The sequence below is a fragment of the Zonotrichia albicollis genome, chromosome 16 (genome assembly GCF_047830755.1).
Source record: "Zonotrichia albicollis isolate bZonAlb1 chromosome 16, bZonAlb1.hap1, whole genome shotgun sequence".
Lineage (NCBI taxonomy): Eukaryota > Metazoa > Chordata > Aves > Passeriformes > Passerellidae > Zonotrichia > Zonotrichia albicollis.
The window spans coordinates 15,283,622-15,301,105 of record NC_133834.1 but is presented as its reverse complement, the minus strand read 5'-3'; the positions used below and the strand labels follow the sequence as shown (position 1 = coordinate 15,301,105).

The 17,484-nt window shown below is 50.9% G+C and overlaps 2 protein-coding genes across 12 annotated transcripts in view; both read right to left on the bottom strand.

Annotated features, from left to right (window-relative positions):
• Positions 1 to 12,267, bottom strand: part of PIGQ (phosphatidylinositol glycan anchor biosynthesis class Q) — a 38,288-nt gene extending 26,021 nt beyond the window's left edge. For 9 of the 11 annotated variants that reach the window (XM_074553098.1, XM_074553093.1, XM_074553102.1 and 6 more), the window contains exons 1-4: positions 9,112 to 11,086; positions 8,262 to 8,952; positions 2,571 to 2,702; positions 926 to 1,046 (exon numbers count right to left, since the gene is read on the bottom strand). In XM_074553098.1, coding sequence (XP_074409199.1) covers positions 926 to 1,046; positions 2,571 to 2,702; positions 8,262 to 8,952; positions 9,112 to 9,295 — 1,128 coding nt within the window. In that variant the 5' untranslated portion in view covers positions 9,296 to 11,086. The other 2 variants (XM_074553104.1, XM_074553103.1) reach the window with 2 other exon arrangements.
• Positions 12,268 to 13,311: 1,044 nt separating this feature from the next.
• NHLRC4 (NHL repeat containing 4) lies at positions 13,312 to 17,187 on the bottom strand. The gene is made up of 2 exons (XM_026796997.2): positions 17,050 to 17,187; positions 13,312 to 15,191 (listed from the first exon to the last, which is right to left on the bottom strand). The coding sequence occupies exon 2, from the start codon at positions 15,173 to 15,175 to the stop codon at positions 14,051 to 14,053; it is 1,125 nt and encodes a 374-aa protein (XP_026652798.2). The 5' UTR covers positions 15,176 to 15,191; positions 17,050 to 17,187; the 3' UTR covers positions 13,312 to 14,050.
• Positions 17,188 to 17,484: the final 297 nt, after the last annotated feature.

The window sequence follows — 17,484 nt, the reverse complement described above, 5'->3', positions numbered from 1 at the left end:
AGAGAGAAGACATTCTCCAGCTGCTAGAATGAAACCAATGGAAAGAGTCATGTAGAAATGAAAGAAAAGTGGGCAGAGAAAGGATTAGGCTGTGCAGCTGCATGGCAGGGCTCAAAATTGGCTGCACATGTAATCCCAAGACACAGAAGCTCTTAAAAGAGAGCTGACCTCAGATTAGTGGTCTGGTCTCCAGCCTCTGAAGTACATTATATGTTCCTAAACAGATATGCTGGAGCTCTGCATCTAAAGTGAACTACCAGAAGAGCAGGACAGTGTGGGTCTCACCAGCTACCCGTGAATTTCTGCTGATGTTGGGGGATTTCAGTGGGCAAGAGGAGTTATGTTTAAGCAAATCACAACACACAGCAGGTTTTCCTAGTCTGGCCATATCCCAGAGCTCTAGGCAGGATTTCAGGTGTTTGTACCCTGATCAGCAAAGCCTTTGGACTTCCCCATGAAACTCCTTCCACAAGCATAGCTGCACTGCTTATCATATTTGACTTTCCAGCAGTTTATCAGACTCAAGCCAGGTTACAGCTTTTTTTTCACCATGAACAACCCATATAGCAACAACCTGAGGACACTTTCTGTCGACTCCAGAAAAAAATAAAATAAAATAAAAGCACTATGGCTCCATAACCACCCAACATGCAGCTGCAGAGCTCTGTCCAAGCCATAATTGTTCCTTTAGAAGTTTGAGGAGCCCTCCCATAAACATCTAATTACTATTCACAGCACATGCAAAGCAGAGCTGAGTTTCTTTCGAGCAGCCCCAACAGGCCTGATTTGAAGATTTCACTGTTCTTGAGGAGACCTAATTTGCATGACTTCAGACAGGTCTCTCAGAAAGCTTGTGTGAGAGGCATTGCTTCCTTACCAAGCAACCCAGAGCAGGTGAAAGGGGATCAGATTTGGCCAGACTTACATCAGCCACAGGGATGAGGGTGTCAGCAAGGTGACCAATGCGGTTCTTCCTGTACAGCCACGACATCAGCAGTATCCCCAGGGCCACATCAATCAGCAGAGACACAAAGATGTTGGCTTTCCTGCAGGCAGGACACAGAGAAACAGAGTTAAAGGAAGGACAGTGTTTAATGTTTCAATGACAGTTGTTGGCTTTGCTTATGCAGCACCTTTAATGTCCCAGGGACACCAGGACAACTCACTGAAGAGGAACAATTTTGGAATCTTTTCACTTCCATTGGTGCTCCTGTAGCCAAGCACAGGAGAGGTTTGTTCAGCCTGCAGAAGGGAAGACTGGGGGGAGATCTCCCAGCTGTTTACAGCTCTCTCCTGAGTAGCAGCTCCAAACTGTGACAGGACCCAAAGGAACAGCTGGAGCTGTGCCAGGGCAGGTTTAGGTTGGATATCAGGAAAGGTTCATCCCCAGATGTGCTGGCACTGCCCAGGCTCCCCAGGGAATGGACACAGCCCTGAGGCTGCCAGAGCTCCAGGAGAGCTTGGACAGCACTGCCAGGGATGACCAGGGTGGGATTGTTGGGGGGTCTGTGCAGGGACAGGGAATGATGATCCCTGAGGGTCCCTTCCCACTCAGGATATTCTGTGATTCCATGATTCTAAACTCAGAGCCACTCAGATCCTGCCACATCACAAAACCTTTCTTAGTATGGAGCAAAGAGGGGATTGAAGCTACAAAGAGGAATGTTAGACAGAAAGGTATATACACACTCAGGGGGGATTTACCAATTACCTGTACCAAGGGCAGCTGCACTTGGCACAGTCACACTGAGATCAGATGGCTTTCCCAGACAAGGCAATAAATAGTGGTTTTGGGTTCATACACAAACCCAGAAGAGCTGCTGGGCTGCCCTTTCCTCACTGAATGGAATTCCATGACGTGAGTTACTCAGGAATCAGACAGAACAATCACAGTTACTTTCGGCCTTCAAATCTGTTAATCTATTTTAAGTGTTCCCTGGGAGTCTATTACTGCACGATCAGAGAATCACACAGAACAAGCCTGGCTGTGGAAGAGCTGTAGGGCATCCAGTATCTGTCTCAGATCTCTGCTCTGTTCCTCTCACTGTGCTGCATGTTTGCTTTTTCTCTTACACTTTGTTACTGTTCTAACAGTGTAACTGGTGTCTCTGGTCTGCAGTTTCTGCACAAAAAGCTTTCCCAAAAGAGTGGGTGAAGAAGGGGAGCATTTAAACCTTTCTGCTCTTATGGAAAATGCCACTGAACACTGATGGATGCCCGTGGTTGACAGCAGCACATGTAAAAGCAATGAGCCTGTGGGAGTAGTGACAGCAAAGCACTCACACATGGGTGCAGCACAAGCTTTTGGGGTGCAATATCCCAGTTGCCTTTCCTGAGCTAGGGAAAAAGGCAGGTATCTGGAAAAAGGCATGATTAACACATAAAAATACAAATATACATGCATATGAATAGAGTGTAGAGTAAAGATATGCAAACTAGCAGGGAATAGAGGAACATGATAGGGTGCAGTGAGGGCCTAGTACTGTCCAGGCATGGGATACGTGGCTTGGGCTCCCCACAAGAGACAGGAATAGAGCCAAGACACACCTAACTTTACATGTACTCCATACCTCATCAGCTGATTTTGGTTTTGAGCCTTCTTGTTGCTGCTGATGACCTGGAGGTGCTGCAGGCGGTGTCCCAGCTGCTCACAGGTTGAGAGTTTGCTCCACAAGAAAGACAAAGGCCAAAACTTCAGCACCCTGCAAAACACATGGGAATGTCTCCTCTTGCCTTTGCCATGGTGCAGGCAGGCCAGCATCCAACATCCATGCAAAACACTCAGTGTGAAGTTAAGGTTGGGCAACCAGAGCTGGTGATTAGATGTTAATGACTCCCTGAAAGGTTAAAAGAATTAAGGCAGCCTTGCCAGACCAAGACATGCAGACAACCCAAGCTCTCATTTGCACTCTGTCAAACCATGTCTCACTCTTCCAAGGAAGCCACAAGGCAATCCTGATCCCAGCCTCTGCTTTGGATACATCACTGGGCTTGCACAGTGCTCCAGTCTCCAGGAGAGCAGAGTCAAGTTGTGTTCAGTGCAACAATTCAACATGGTGTAACTGCTGCACAGACCCCAGTGTTACTCATCACTGATCCTGGAATGGGTTGGGTTGGAAAGGACCTTAAAGCTCATCTGATTCCACTCCCTGCCATGGCAGGGACACCTCCCACTGTCCCAGGTCACTCCCAGCCCTGCCCAGCCTGGCCTTGGGCACTGCCAGGGATCCAGGGGCAGCCACAGCTGCTCTGGGCACCCTGTGCCAGGGCCTGCCCACCCTCCCAGGGAACAATTCCCAATTCCCAATATCCCATCCATCCCTGCCCTCTGGCAGTGGGAGCCATTCCCTGTGTCCTGTCCCTCCATCCCTTGTCCCCTCTCCCTCCCAGTCCCTCTCCCTCCCCCACATCTCCTGGAGCCCCTTTAGGCACTGGAAGTGACTCTAAGGTCCCCCCAGAGCCTTCAGCTCTCCAGGTGAACCCCTCCAGCTCTCCCAGCCTGGCTCCAGAGCAGAGGTGATCACAACTCTGTGTGGTGTGAGCCTGGTATATAAAACAGCTCTGCCCTCCATGCAGTTATGTCCTTTCCCCCCTGCTTTTCTTTTTTCTTCCACTTGATCCTGCTCTTTTTTTTTTTTTTTTATTACTTCCAAATTCTTTTTTCAGGGTCTTCACTTCTACCTTCTCTCCACTGCCTTGCAGTGACCAGCATTATGTAGGTAACCAACTTTTAGCATTTAATTAGGTTTCAAAGTTAACATCCACATTAGGCCTGTAGGGGAGGAAACAGTCACAAGGTTCTTTTCTTATGACTCAGAAGAAAAGTACAAAATGATGCTCAATTATTTTGGGGAGTTACTTTTATTACCACACAACCTATAAAGCAAGGATAGTTGGTGATTTGTGCAGGCTGAAGTGACACAGCACTGGGAGCAGGCTGGTCACAGAAACCACAGCAACACATGGCACCAGGTTTGGTTTGGGGGATAAATTCTGATGTGGCCATAATTTGGATCAGTTCTGTACACAGGAGTACACCAGCCAGTGCAGTTGTTGCACTATTTTCACTGTGTTTTACTGGTTTTTGTTACAGGTCCAGGAATCCATGGTCACTTTTAGTCACTTTATCTACTCCCCTGTGCTGCTCTGGCACTGTTTTTCAGGTTACATTCATTTCACACAATACCATTATTCCTTGTATTCTGCTTCACTCTGGAAATTGCACAGCTGCTTGGACCATTCCTGAGCAGGGCCTGGAGATGGATGTCCCTGCAAACTGTGTGTGCCTTGCACGGATTTCACCCAGAGCCTGCCAGCCCATGCCCAGCAGCAGATGCCTCCACAACAGGCCAGGATGGGCACACTGGGCTGCCCACTGCTATTTATACAATTCACACCAATCACAAAGGTACAGCTCCTCCAAACCCTGCTCAGTCCCCTGGGGCTGCTGTCCTTTTCCTCCCCACACCCTCCTGAGCCCTTTGAACCCCACTTTGTGCATCATTTGTCAGCTGAAGGACCAGAGTGCTGAAGTCCCCCTCTTCCCCCTCCCTCCCCATTCAAATTTCAGACACATTGGGTTTGAAGCACACGCAGTGTACTGTGAATCATTCTTAATTTGAGGTCTCCAAGTTACTCAGCTCTGCTACAGCCTCCCACCTTGGAGACAAATGAATGCACTGTTCCTCAGCTGACTTGTCAGGAGGAGGGAGCTGGGGCGGTGGAGAAAAGAGCAGTGCAGGGGAGGGAGAGGGGGTGACTGCTCTGGCCACGGATCACACACACCTGGCCTCACAGATTCACCAAGACACCACAGCAGATGAGTTTTCCCTTCCAATTATGCCCCAGCTCAGTGGTTACAAACTGTGGTGTGGCAAAACTTGACTAAAGCAGAGAATTGCACTTGAAATGTAAAGAAGGGGAAGGAGGAACGCTCTACCTGTGGGATTATGTACAGATGGCTGAAGGTGAAGAATTATGGGTCAAACACCAGCTGCCAGCCCGTGTCAGCTCAGGCAGAAAGCAGCAGCTCTGGGGCCTGTGCCACACCACACACTCACTGGGTGAGAGCCCCAGCCTCTCTCAGCAGTGGGGGGCTCTCACCAGCCATGGCTGCTCCTCAAGCTGGAGGCAGCCAGCCCCTGGCTCACCCCAGTCTGACAGCCCCAGAAGGATGGAGAGAAAGGACAGGCTGCTGCTGTCTGCCTGAGGAATGTCTTGTACAAATGGGAATGACTCCCAAAGCAACCTCAGAGCACCAAAACATTGTGCAGCCTGCAATGGTTCAGCTCCTCAACTGGACACCATGGGCCCAAAAACACATCCCAGGGATGTCCCTGTCTGTGCCACAACTGACTCTCTTTTCACTCACCACCACAAGCACAACCCCTATTCCACTCACATAGTTTCACATACATACACATTATTGAAATAAAAATACAAACATACTGCAAAAAGCTCAATAGAGCAGCTGCAAGATGTGCTATGGGAACTCTCCTCTCTGTGAGGACTGAGGAAGAAAGCAAAAAATATTCCTTGTGTGGTCTCCTACCCCTTTGCACATTGACTGTGCATTGCCAGAAATACTCCCACTTGTTTACAACACACTGTATAGAACCATTTTCAGGACTTCAATGGAAAACCAACCAGATAAAAACACCCAACAAAAATCTAGTCATGTTGTGTCATTGCATTATCTAAGCAGCAGGAGATCTTTGGGGTATTTCCAAATATATGGAATTTTTGCAATAAATTAACATAGCCTCCATGAGTAAGCCTTGATTTTCCAATTCATTTTTTTCCCAAGAGTGAGAGGGGAATTTTCAGATATCAGATGAAAAGCAATCTTTCTGAATCTGGATCACATGCAAATATTAAGCTCCATTAACCAGACCCCCTGTGTGTTTTCTTGCTCCTTGCTAGAAACTGCAGGAGCAGTGCCTCCCTTTGGATGAGGAATTGGAGGTGTTTATAAACAGACTTTTTAAAAACAAGCACACGGAATTTATTGCCTGAAGACTAAAACATCCTAACGTCCCCAAGAGCAGAGACCTTCAGGGACAATGAGAATGCTGCCCCCAAGTTCCTCGGAAGCAGAATCGCAATGGCCACCCCTCAGCACACGGTGGTGCTGCAGAAATGCCTTAACTCAGGATGTGCAGGACCTGGGAACACGGGGTGAGCTTGGAGGGATGGCAGCGACTCACTCCCTGAGATTGCCAACACTGCTGCCCTGCAAATACACAACAGGGGCATAGCCAAAAATCCCCAAACCCCCTCAGCCTGAGAGGACATTGCTGATCTCTTTTTTTAGCCTTTCAAAGCTGACTATCCCTTAACATCACAAAAAAAAAAAAACCAGATAGAAAAAAGTCCTGTGACCTGAAGGAGAAAAAAAATCAGTAAATCTTATTTTATGGGATGTCCTGTCCCGGCATGGGGAGGAGGGGACTGGAAGGACACCTGCATGTGACATCTTGAACTCTCCCTGCCTCGAGTATGTTGGCAGGAAGGAGGTTGTACCACACATCATGTGGTACAAAATGGAACCAAATCCCTTTAAATGACTTAGAAGGTCAAGCAGGAGACTTGGTATAAAGCCAGGCACTAATCTCTGTTCTCCAAGGTTGATGTTTTAAAACACATAGGAGATAAGTAAATACAAAGTTGATACTGGGGGTGAATAAAACAAAGGAGAGAGAAAGCTCTGCCTCCCAAGGTTGAGGACAGGCTCAGTGTTGGATTGGGCACAGCAAGCCTTGCATTCTGCCTGCTGCCAGGTACAGCTGGCTGCTGCTCTACCTCAGAACATCCATCCTGGCCCTAGGAAAAGCTGAAGTCACAATTCCTGAGAAGCTGGGTAGCAGCTGTCTGGGCCCAACCTGCCACTGAGCTTGAGCTCCCAACTTGTGTTTAGACTGCAGACTGAGACTGGATGCCAGCAAGGCTTGAGCTGAACCTGACTCCAAGCCTGGCCTGAATCCTGGCACCAGTTGAGGTGGGACCAAGCGAGACCTGAAAAGAATCATCCTGTCTGTGGTGAGGGCACACAGGCAGAAAAAGGACTTTTAAATCTGACTCCAAATCTTCTGCCCAACCACAAAGTTGTGACTTAATCACCATTAAGAACCAGTAACACACAGTATCTACAGAGCAATTCCAGGACACAGGGTCCTTGGTGATATCAGGTTTGAATCTCAATCTCTTCCAATAATCCAAAACTGGACAGTTTTTCTTTTGTGTACCAGACTGTGTAACCCAACTGCTCAGAAAATTTTTGCATGGGAAGAGTTTCACTGTGATTCTTTTACAACTGTATCACACAATTGGAAACCTGTTAAATACCTCCATTCCTTTAGGCTGTACTTTAAAAGATTTATCCATTAATATAGTAGTAGCTGTTATCAAAATTTCATCAATTACAGTTTCTTCTTGCAGCTTAGAACCAGAACTCCACTCTGCTCTCTGTCACAACCTCTCCAGGCAGCTGCAGTGGTGGAATCACCATCCCTGCAAGTATTTAAAAAACATGTGGCACTTGGAAACATGGGTTAGTGGTGGCCTTGGCAGTGCTGGCTTAATTGGACTTGATGATCTTAGAGGGCCTTTCCAAGGTAAATGATTCCATGATTTTAAGTTTCTTCCCTGCAAATCTGCTCAGAATCAGCTTTCAGTCCAAGCACTTGTCACGTATTACATTTGGAGCATCCTATTCAAGCTCACAGTTGTGAGAACAGGATTTCACCAAGGGTTCAGGCTGAGCAGTAATCCCTCTAAACTTCTGTAAAGTGCCAAGGTTGCAGCACCACAGTCTCTTGGAGAGAGGATGGATTTAGAAACAGTATTTGGATTTAGAAACAGTATTTGCTGATGTTTCACAGCTGCAGAGGGAGTCACAGCAAGCAGGGAGGAGGGAGTCCCCGGCTATGGAGACTAAGGACAGCCTCATGTCATTCTGTCAGCTATAGAATAGCTGGAAATCCACTGTTTCAGCTGTGATGAAACTGAAGCAGGGCTGAACTATCCCTGCTGCAAATGGGGAGGACATTGATGCCTCCCCAGAAAACCTCCCAGCTCCATGAAGAGCTCTGAGGAAGCCTCTGGCCTTGTGCTCCACTCCAACAGGACCTCTTGCAGCAGCCTGTTTCCAACAGAACAATCTTGTATCACATTTCTGACTGGGGTTGAGCAGTAGTCCTGCAAAGCCTAACCAAGAATTCCATTTCCAGGTAGAACAAGCTGGGCGATGTCACATCACCTACCTGCTCCTGCAGATCCCAGAGAGCAGAGAGAGCAGGAGTGTCAGCAGCATGCAGGCAGGCACAGAGGCCTGCTTCAGCAGCTCCACGATGATGCTGGCCTCCACCCCATCCGACTGCCAGTGGGTCAGCTTGATGGGCCCCTCGTCGTACCTGTCTGTCATGAACAGCACCTGGCTCCTGGCCACCGTGTCAAAGATGGCCGAGAGCTTTGAGGCATCCTCTGCCCCCTGGCCAGCTGTGTCCAAAGGGGGGTGCAGATGGGAAAGCATGACCTTGCGCTGGTCATAGTACACCAAGATGATTTCTTCCTCCTGAGGGTTCTTAGAGTGTTTCTGAAGGACAGAACAGCTCCAGAATTTGCTGTCTCCCTCTTTGCTTATCTGGATCCACGGCTCATGGCAGAATATGGTCCCAAGGTCTTCCAAGAACTCACTGAGACTCTCTTCTTTCTCCTGTTTGCTATTGCTCCATGAGCCAAGCACAGAAACACTGACTTTAGTCACACGCTGGACTTCCCCAAGGTACTGCTTCACCTGCACAGGGATGAAGGGGAAGTGCACCACAGCAAGGATGACAGCAGAGTTCTGCTCCGAGATCCAGCGGCCGATCAAAATGCCGCTGTCTGCTGAGGAGCAGCACAATGGAAAGAACACCTTCAGTACCATGGCAATGACCCTGCAGGGACACACACCTGTCAAAAAACACAAAAATTCAACTTGAGCATGGTGAGTAAATGCAAAGAAAATCTGAGCTGGCCTAAGCCACCAGAGAGGGGAACTAAGCATGTTCGAAAACACTAAGCCCAACCACATGAATAATGCCATCAGTGACAGCCAACAGCCATACACACGTTCAGGGGGTTCCTGATGATCTGCAGTCTTTGAAGTGAGGGAAGGTGAGCCTGGAGTTTCCCAGTAAAGCCCTTCTCCCAGCCTGGAAATGCCTTTCATGGTGGTACACAGATAAGCACAGCCCATCAGACCAGCCAGGACCTGGCATTCACCCAGCCTTAGATCTTGGATCCCATATTGCATGTGCTGGAGCACCTCCTAGAGAAGGGACTACATCACAGCTCACCATGGTGCCTCTGGGGAGTATTTCCTGCTGCTACCAACAATCAAACACTGGATCAGTCTCCTTTACCACTTTACAACCCAGACCTCTGCAGCAAACTCACAGAGCAACCTTGATCCCATCACTCAACTCCTCTTGCCTGAGTTTCCTCTCATCTGGAAACTGAGACGATAACTTTGGCAGAAGGGGCTACAGTGATTAATTGAAGTAGTTTTAATTCATTAGATTCAACAGCCTAAAAAATGAGAAGCACCTCTACTTTATCGGGGCTCTTTATCTTTAGTGCTTTCCTCCTCCTCATTAAGAACACATCTCAGTGGCCTTGGGAGCCTTTTGCAGAAAGGAGCTTTGAGGCAGTTGACAGTGTCTCTTTAAATAAGGTGGAGGTTTCTAACAGGGCTGTAATTGCAGTAAGGAGGGCGCTGGCGCAGAACAGCAGCATCCGGCCCCGCTGTCCTTTCCTGTCCTTCAGAGCTGTGTGAGGGATGTGGAACTCCACAGGCCCCCGAGGCTGCTCCTCTGCAGGGACCAGTCAGTTGGAAAGGGAGCACAGAGGGGATTTACAGCAGGGACAGAGGATGCACAGCAGGAAGGGCCTGGTGGCTTTTTCCTCTCCCTTCAGAGAGGAGAGCTGAGCCAGTAAAGCTCAGCACCTGGAATTTCCTACAGCACAGAGGGATGGATGGAGGAGCAGTTACAGGGAGTGATTAACCTCTGGGGTTAATCACTCACAGTGGGGTAATCAGGGGAGTTGTGGACTCCCCATCCCTGGCAGCATCCAAGGCTGGGTTGGATGGGGCTTGGAGCAACCTGGGACAGTGGGAGGTGTCCCTGCCCATGGCAGGGGTGGAACGAGATGGTCTGTAACATTCTCTCCATGTCAAACCATTCTATGATCTATGACTCTTCTGAGATCCTGCTTCCTCACAGACTCCAGGTCTCTGAGGTTATCCCTTGGGTCAAAGAGGGAGAAATGAAGTCCCTCTGTGGCCTCCAGATCTTGCTGGGGTTGGAGAATCCCTGGAGCAGCAGGAGCCAGTGCTGAGTGCATTCAGGACCTGCAAACACTGCGCTTCCAGCACCACACTGCCAACAAAATCCCTCAGGAGAGGGAAATCTTGGGATATACTTTGCAGTTTTGCAGTAAAAGGGAATATTGAGCCCAAGAAAAAATATCAAAGACAACCCCATGATGTTTTTCCTATTGAAAGAGGGAGAGCTGTTGTGAGTATTGCTACAAGAGACTCTCAGTGTCTATGCACGGCTGTCCTTAAAGGTCTGTCCATCCACTGGACATTTCAGAGAGGAACTGTCAACTGACTCTTCATATACACACTTATTTTTCACTGAGATTGTTTTTAAAGATAGCCACAATCCTCTGGGAAAGCTTCTCATGGAGCAGAAACACTTGCCATCATTGTCTTCTCTAGTTTGTGAATTCCTCCTCTTACATCTTCTCCAACTTTTAAAATTAACATAGTTTTATACATGCAACTCCTCTGGCTATAGCTCAGGTCAAATGATCTGCCCCTTGGCTGCTTGAAACATGGCAGAGAAGATTCTGATATGATTTTCAGGCTGTACAAAATATCTTGATAGTTGAAAACCTGGCTGATCAACTATTGTTATGTTAATGTTCTCATATTCCCAAATCCACGACTTGTCATTCATCCACCTCATTCATTTCAACAGACCGAAATATCAAATGTCATCACAGTCAACTGCTTCACTGCTGCTAATTTTAACAGAAAAATCTTACCAATGCTCATGCAGTCCCTGTTTCTAAAGTGCCTAAAATCTTTGAGATCCACCTATTTCTGCTGAAAACATCCACCTTTCCCTGAGAGCACCAATGCAATGATCCCAGGTCACCAAAACAAACAAAATAAACACCACCTAAAATGTGTTAATGCAACAAATGAATACAGAACCCCATGGCTGATTATTCCAGAACTTTGGTTAGAAAAGCAAAGGTGAATGGTGGGATGTGGCCACAGTCTCACCCCAGAGGCTGTCCTGTGGCCACAGGGTGCCAAGGGGGACTGATCCCATGGCAGACCCACACCTGAGCATCCCACGATCCTTGCAGGAGGGTTAGGGCCAGGATCTAAAGAATCATAGAACCATGGAATTGTAAAGCTTGGAAAAGCCCTCTAAGACCACCAAGTCCAGCCATTCCCCCAGCAGCACCACCACCACTAAGCCATGCCCTCAAGTGCCACATGCACACGGCTTTTTGAGCACTTCCAGGGCTGGCATTCCACCACTGCCCTGGGCAGCCTGTGACCGTGCCTGAGCATGCTTTGCATGAAGAAATTTCCCCATCTATCCTATCTATACACAAATTAAACGTCTCCTGGCACAACTTAAACCCATTTCCTCTTGTCCTGTCTCCGTTTCCTGGGAGCACAGCCCGACCCCCCGGCTGTCCCCTCCTGTCAGGAGCTGTGCAGAGCCACAAGGTCCCCCCTGAGACTCCTTTTCTCGAGGCTGAGCCCCTTCCCAGCTCCCTCAGCCCCTCCTGGTGCTCCAGCTCCTTCCCAGCTCTGTTCCCTCCCCCAGACACATTCCAGCCCCTCAGTGTTGCGAGGAGCCCGGCGGGGCCTCCCCGGTGCCCGCGCAGGCCCCGCGCCCGGCCCGGTCCGGCCCGCCCCGCTCCTACCGCCCGCTCCGCTCCGCCGCTTCCGCCCGCGGTTGCTCGGAGACGCCGCTGCCGCCGGGCCGTGCAGCGGGACGGGCCCGGCCGGCGCCGCCACCCGCCGCCCGCGTTCCGCGGTGCCCCGGCTCCCGGCTTCCCGCTCCCAGCTCCCGGCCTGCCGGGCCCCGCCGGCCCCGCTCCCGGCAGCGCCGCTCCCCGGGCTCGTCCCGGCGCCTTCCCGCGGGCCCCGAGAGCGGCGGGGCCGCCTGAGCCGCGCGATAAGGAGCGGCAGTGCCCCCGCCTGCCCGGCCACCGCCCGCCTGGAGCGGGGCCAGGGGCTCGGCCGTGCTCACGGGACACTCCTGGATCCATCCCCACAGGCTGGGGGCTCACCTGTGCTCACAGGACATCGCTGTCCTCTGTTCCCAAAATCGAGGGGCTCCACTGTTCCCACAAGACCCTGCTGTCGCTCATTCCACAGGCCAGGCACCTTTCCATGTGGGACCCCATTGTCCCTCATCCCCAAAGTCCAAGGACTCACCTTTCCATGCGGGACCTCATTGTCCCTCATCCCCCAAGTCCGAGGGCTCACCTTTCCTCAGGGACCGCCGTTGTCCCCCATCCCAGTGGCGAGGGACTCGGCGGTGCTGATGGGACCCTCTTGACCCCCATCCTGACCTCCCCAGTGGATGCCTGGCCCAGCAGAGGCCCGTGGGTGCCCACAGGTGCCCAAGAGCTCTGTCCTGTGATCCGACAGTGGGCTTGGGCCAGTGAGCTTGGGAAGATGCTGGGCAGCGTGAGAAGGTCCCACATGGAAAGGGAGAGCAGGTGCAGAAATGGGAGTGGGCTAGATAAAAGGTTTGGGGTTTTCATTTTAGTTGTTGGATGCCACAGAATTGGAAATAAGATGGGGGAGATTAGTTCTTCTGGGAGGGAACTCAGCTTCCTGGGACTGACCAGGCTGATCTCGCTGTTCCTGCAGATCATGCAGCCCTGCTTGCCTCACTCTGCAGGGAAAGGAGTCCTGGAGAGCCCCACGGGGTGTCTGCTGTGTTCAGAGCCCGTTCCAGGGCCAGGAGGGAGCAAGGCCTTCTCCAGGGATCATTTGGGCTGAAAGGTGGTGACTTGGGTCTGGGACATCAGCAGAGACCCAGGAGTCCATAAGTTCCGTGCCCACACCGAGGGCTGGAGCGGGGAGAGGAAAACGCCCGTGTCTGTGCCAGCACACCCTGCACACCTTCCCCTGGCCCTGCAGATAAAGGCAGCAGACTCTGCCTTTATCGTGGCTCTGAGCCCTCCTCTCCAGAGGACAACAGGGCAGTTCCCACCCCATGATGTGGGCCACTATTCCATATGAAACGTACTCTGTGTAGTGGTTGTTGCTTCCCTGTAGAGGTCAGGAATGCAGCACAGAAGGAGTTACCTTCATCTTACCCTTTTCCTGAAGTCTGCTGCAGACCCAGTGTGCTGTTCTCTGATTGCAAAACCCTCTCTAACAGCCTGGGAATGAGTTAGGACAGACCAGTTGGCTCAATCATGCCAGGCTGGACAGGGCTTGGAGCAACCTGATCTAGTGGAAGGTGTGCCCAGTTATGGCAGGGTGTAGATCTAGTGATCTTTAAGGACCCAATCCAAACCATTGTGTGATTCCATGACTCAGTGATGCAGCATGGACTTCTAGCATGGCCTTACCTCTCTGGTCAAGCTCCAGCATCAGGAAGATGGGACCATAGCACATCAAAATCACATGCAGAGAGGAGAAATATTTATATCAGCTTTGGAAAACACATAAGAAGTCAAGGGTGTGGTGATAACAAGTTTGCCAAGGCACCGATGCAAGGCCAATGCTGAGTAGCTGGGTCATCCTTTACACACTCTTGTGGATCTGGAGATGGTCTAGTCCTGGAGAATCTGAGGGCCATCAGGCAGTCAGGTCTGGGGCAATGTCCAAGACCAGGTTGGACAGGGCTTGAAGCAACCTGGGATAGTGGAGGGTGTCCCTGTCATGAAATGATCTTGACAGTCCCTCCCAACCCAAACCATTCCATGATTCCATGAGCACCAACAGATGCACAGCTCAGTGGGGCTGCAGGGGAACCACCCCTCCTCTCCACCTGTGTGTTTGGTTGGGGTCAGCACGTGATGCCCCAGCCTTGGTGGGTCTGTACGGGGGCCTCACACAGTACTTAAAGACTTTGACACAGTTCTCCCCCGTGTCTGCCACAAAGAGGTGCCCAGAGGAGGAGCAAGCCATGCCAGCGGGCCTCCGCAGCCCTGTGGACACCAGGCAGACGGGAGCTCCGTGCTCTGGGAACAAGTGGACTGTACGGCGCTGCTCGTCTGCCACCAGGATGCTGCCATCCATGTCCACGCAGACCCCAGCAGGGTTGCCAAACTGGTGTCCATATTTGCTGCTGAGGGAGCAGAGGAGCTTACAGCTGCTCATGAACACCTTGACGTCTCCACACTCCTCGCTCACCACAAAGCCTCCACTGGGCACTGGGCTGACGTAGCGAGGTCCCTGCAGATTCGATACAGTGTGGGCATTGAGAGTCCTGAAGGCATGGTCCAGAGCAAAGCTGTGCACTTGGCCTTGTGCATAGTCTGCTACCAGGATCTTGCCCATGGAGTCTACTCCAATACCCCTGGGGGAACCAACCTTCCCGATCTTTATCCATTCCCCCTTGGAGAGGCTGGTGTGAGGGTTGAAGACCCAGATGGCTTCATTCACCATGTCAGCTACAGCCACCATTCCCATCCTAGTCACAGTCACATCTTCGGGCAAGAAAATGCTGCCTCCCTTGCCCGTTTGCTGGCAGGGCAGGGACTGCAGTGTGTGGCCTGTGCTGCTGAGCACGTGGACCCAGGGAGCACTCTCAGCTGTCACATAGATGGAGCCATCCAGGGAGCAATGGATCCCACTGACACCCCCGTAGCGGCTGCCGGTGGGGTTGGGGATCTGCCGGACCAAGTCATCCTGGCAGTAGTGGAGGAGGTTCTTGATGTTGTCCAGATCTCCGCACAGGCTTTTGGCCTTATCTGCCAGCTGGTGGACCTGGTGCTGCGTCACCATGCCCATGCCACGCTGGCTGTGCAGCAGCGGGCTGGCTGACTGCAGTGTGGTTAATGACTTCAGCTGGAGGCTGTAGATGCTTTTCAGAAGCTTCTGCTTCAGCTGGCTGGTCTCCAGCGTGTAGTCCATGACAAATCTTTTGTCCCTGTTTGGGGGAAGCAGTTAGGACCATGACTGTCCCTGCCTGCTGCCATTTCTGGGGCTGTGCTATGGTGCTTGCTTTCTTCCCAGGGTCAAAATGTTGGTGCTAGTCTGGATTTATTCATGCTAGAGAGACCATGTCACTTTATTGCCAGCTAATTATGAAATAAAGACAAACAAGGACCATGGCATAGAAATTAAAAGGTCAGCAAACTGGACCTGCATCTGGAGGAACAAGCAAAAAAGGTGCAACAGCTCAACTGGTGTCAGATGTGGCCTGAAGATTTACGTGTAAAGGTGAGCCCTGTGTGTGAATTTATTGCATGGGACCTCAGACTTCCCAGTTTCTGAGATAGTGACTTCTCTCAGGTCTTTAACACTTGTTACCCCTATTTTCTGTGAGCCTCACCTCCCCAAACCAAGCCCAATCCGTGGTAACACTTGAGTCACTCAGGGTGACCATTCCTTGACTCCCACATGTCAGATGTCAAACGTGGCCAGTGCATGCCTTTGCTCAGGGCAGCCCCATCCCATCCAAGTAGTTTAATACAATCACAGAATATCCTGAGCTGGAAGGGGCCAACAAGAATAATGGAGTCCAACCCCTGTCCCTGCACAGACACCCCAGCAATCCCACCCTGTCCATCCCTGGCAGCGCTGTCCAAGCACTCCTGGAGCTCTGGCAGCCCCGGGGCTGTGCCCATTCCCTGGGGAGCCTGAGCAGTGCCAGCACTCTCAGGTGAAGAACCTTTCCTGATCTCCAACCTAAACCTCTTTGGCACAGCTCCAGCTGTTCCCTGAGTCCTGTCCCTGTCACAGGGAGCAGAGATTAGCACCTGCTGATCCAGTTACTTGTGAGGTAGCCAACAACTTGTCAGGAAGAAAAGGGGAGATTCTGCTCTGAAACATACATTCAATCTTCACCATTTTTTTTTAGACAAGAGAGCCACCATAAGAACCCAAATTTTTCTTTTGCACTCTCTCCCTCAGTTTTAAAACTAGACAGTGATGGGAGCCCAGCTTTGCTATGTTCTCCCCAGGCCTGGCTGGAGCATGGCTTACAACACACAGCCAGGAGCTGGCAAGTGAAATGTTAAGAGAAATATGACCTCATTAAAGCTCCTAGAGAGGCATAGCTTTATTTTTCTTTAAATGTGATTATAATTAAAATTATAATGGGCACACTTGACTGTTTTGAGTTGTTTGCAAGCCATCACTCCACTTTTATTGCCTCATGTCCCAGGATTGCCTGGATCATGTGCCTTATGCTGCTCACAAAAGTGACATTTCCCCAGACCACAGCTGAAGAAAGCTAAGGCATATGATGCCAAATGGTCCCTCTCATGTGCAAGTACTGCAACTATCTAAAAGCCATCCCTGCATAATCACAGAGTACCAAATGCAAATATGAAATGGTGGGAATGAGAAAATACAGATGGAAATCCAATTTCTGCTGTTTTGAGGCTTGGGAACAGCTTTTTCTTCCCCATGGTGGTTATGCCTTGTGCCTCCAACAGCAGAGATCTGCTTGGTGGAAACAAGCCCTCCATATCCTAGGACTGCTTGTCAGGGTCCTCCTTCAGAGCTGGACAGAGTTCTCAATCCAAGAAGCTGGATTTTACAGATGGGGAAACTGAGACTGCCAAGGAGGCGATGTGCCAGCTGCCACCCCTCATCAGGAGCATCCATCCCGCCCCCTGGGCACTGGACACCCAAAGCTGCCATCAGACCCTTGACAGTGTGTCCTGAGCCTAGCCTGAACTGCCTGGGGTCCAAACCCAAGAGGAGGGCTCTGACACTGTCCCCCACACAGCTCAGGCCAGCCACCTGTGGATAGCAGCTCAGCAGCACAGATCCTGTACCTCAGTCCTGCTGTCCTGGGGCTGCCTGTCCTTCCCTGGCAGCGCTGGCCTCCCTCCGGCTCTGTCCTGCTCCTCGCTGGGCTCGGGGCAGTGGGACCAAGGGGTGTTGTGTTGTTAGTAACAGCTGATTGCCCTAAGGTCTGGGTAAACACAAGAACTCCTTGTGCTGACAACCAGAAGCAGCAAGACAAGGGCTGTTCCACGTGGTTTTCACTCCCTGCTGGTCTCCTGCCCAGACACAACGTGCCTTTCTCCCAGGATCAGTCTGTGTCCCACATCCCTGCTGGTGCCAGAGGGAGGCACCCAGCTGCCTGGGGGATTTGGGGCCTTTATGTAGAGGGAAAAGGGCTGGTTTGGTGGGACAGGGAAGCTCACACGGTGAATCAGGGCTGCTCACAGCTTCACCACTGCCTCCCCATGTGCCCCAGCCTGGGC

Bases quoted from the DNA above. Each gene is read 5' to 3' on its own strand.
- NHLRC4 (XM_026796997.2), bottom strand. From the start codon at position 15,175: ATGGACTACACGCTGGAGACCAGCCAGCTGAAGCAGAAGCTTCTGAAA.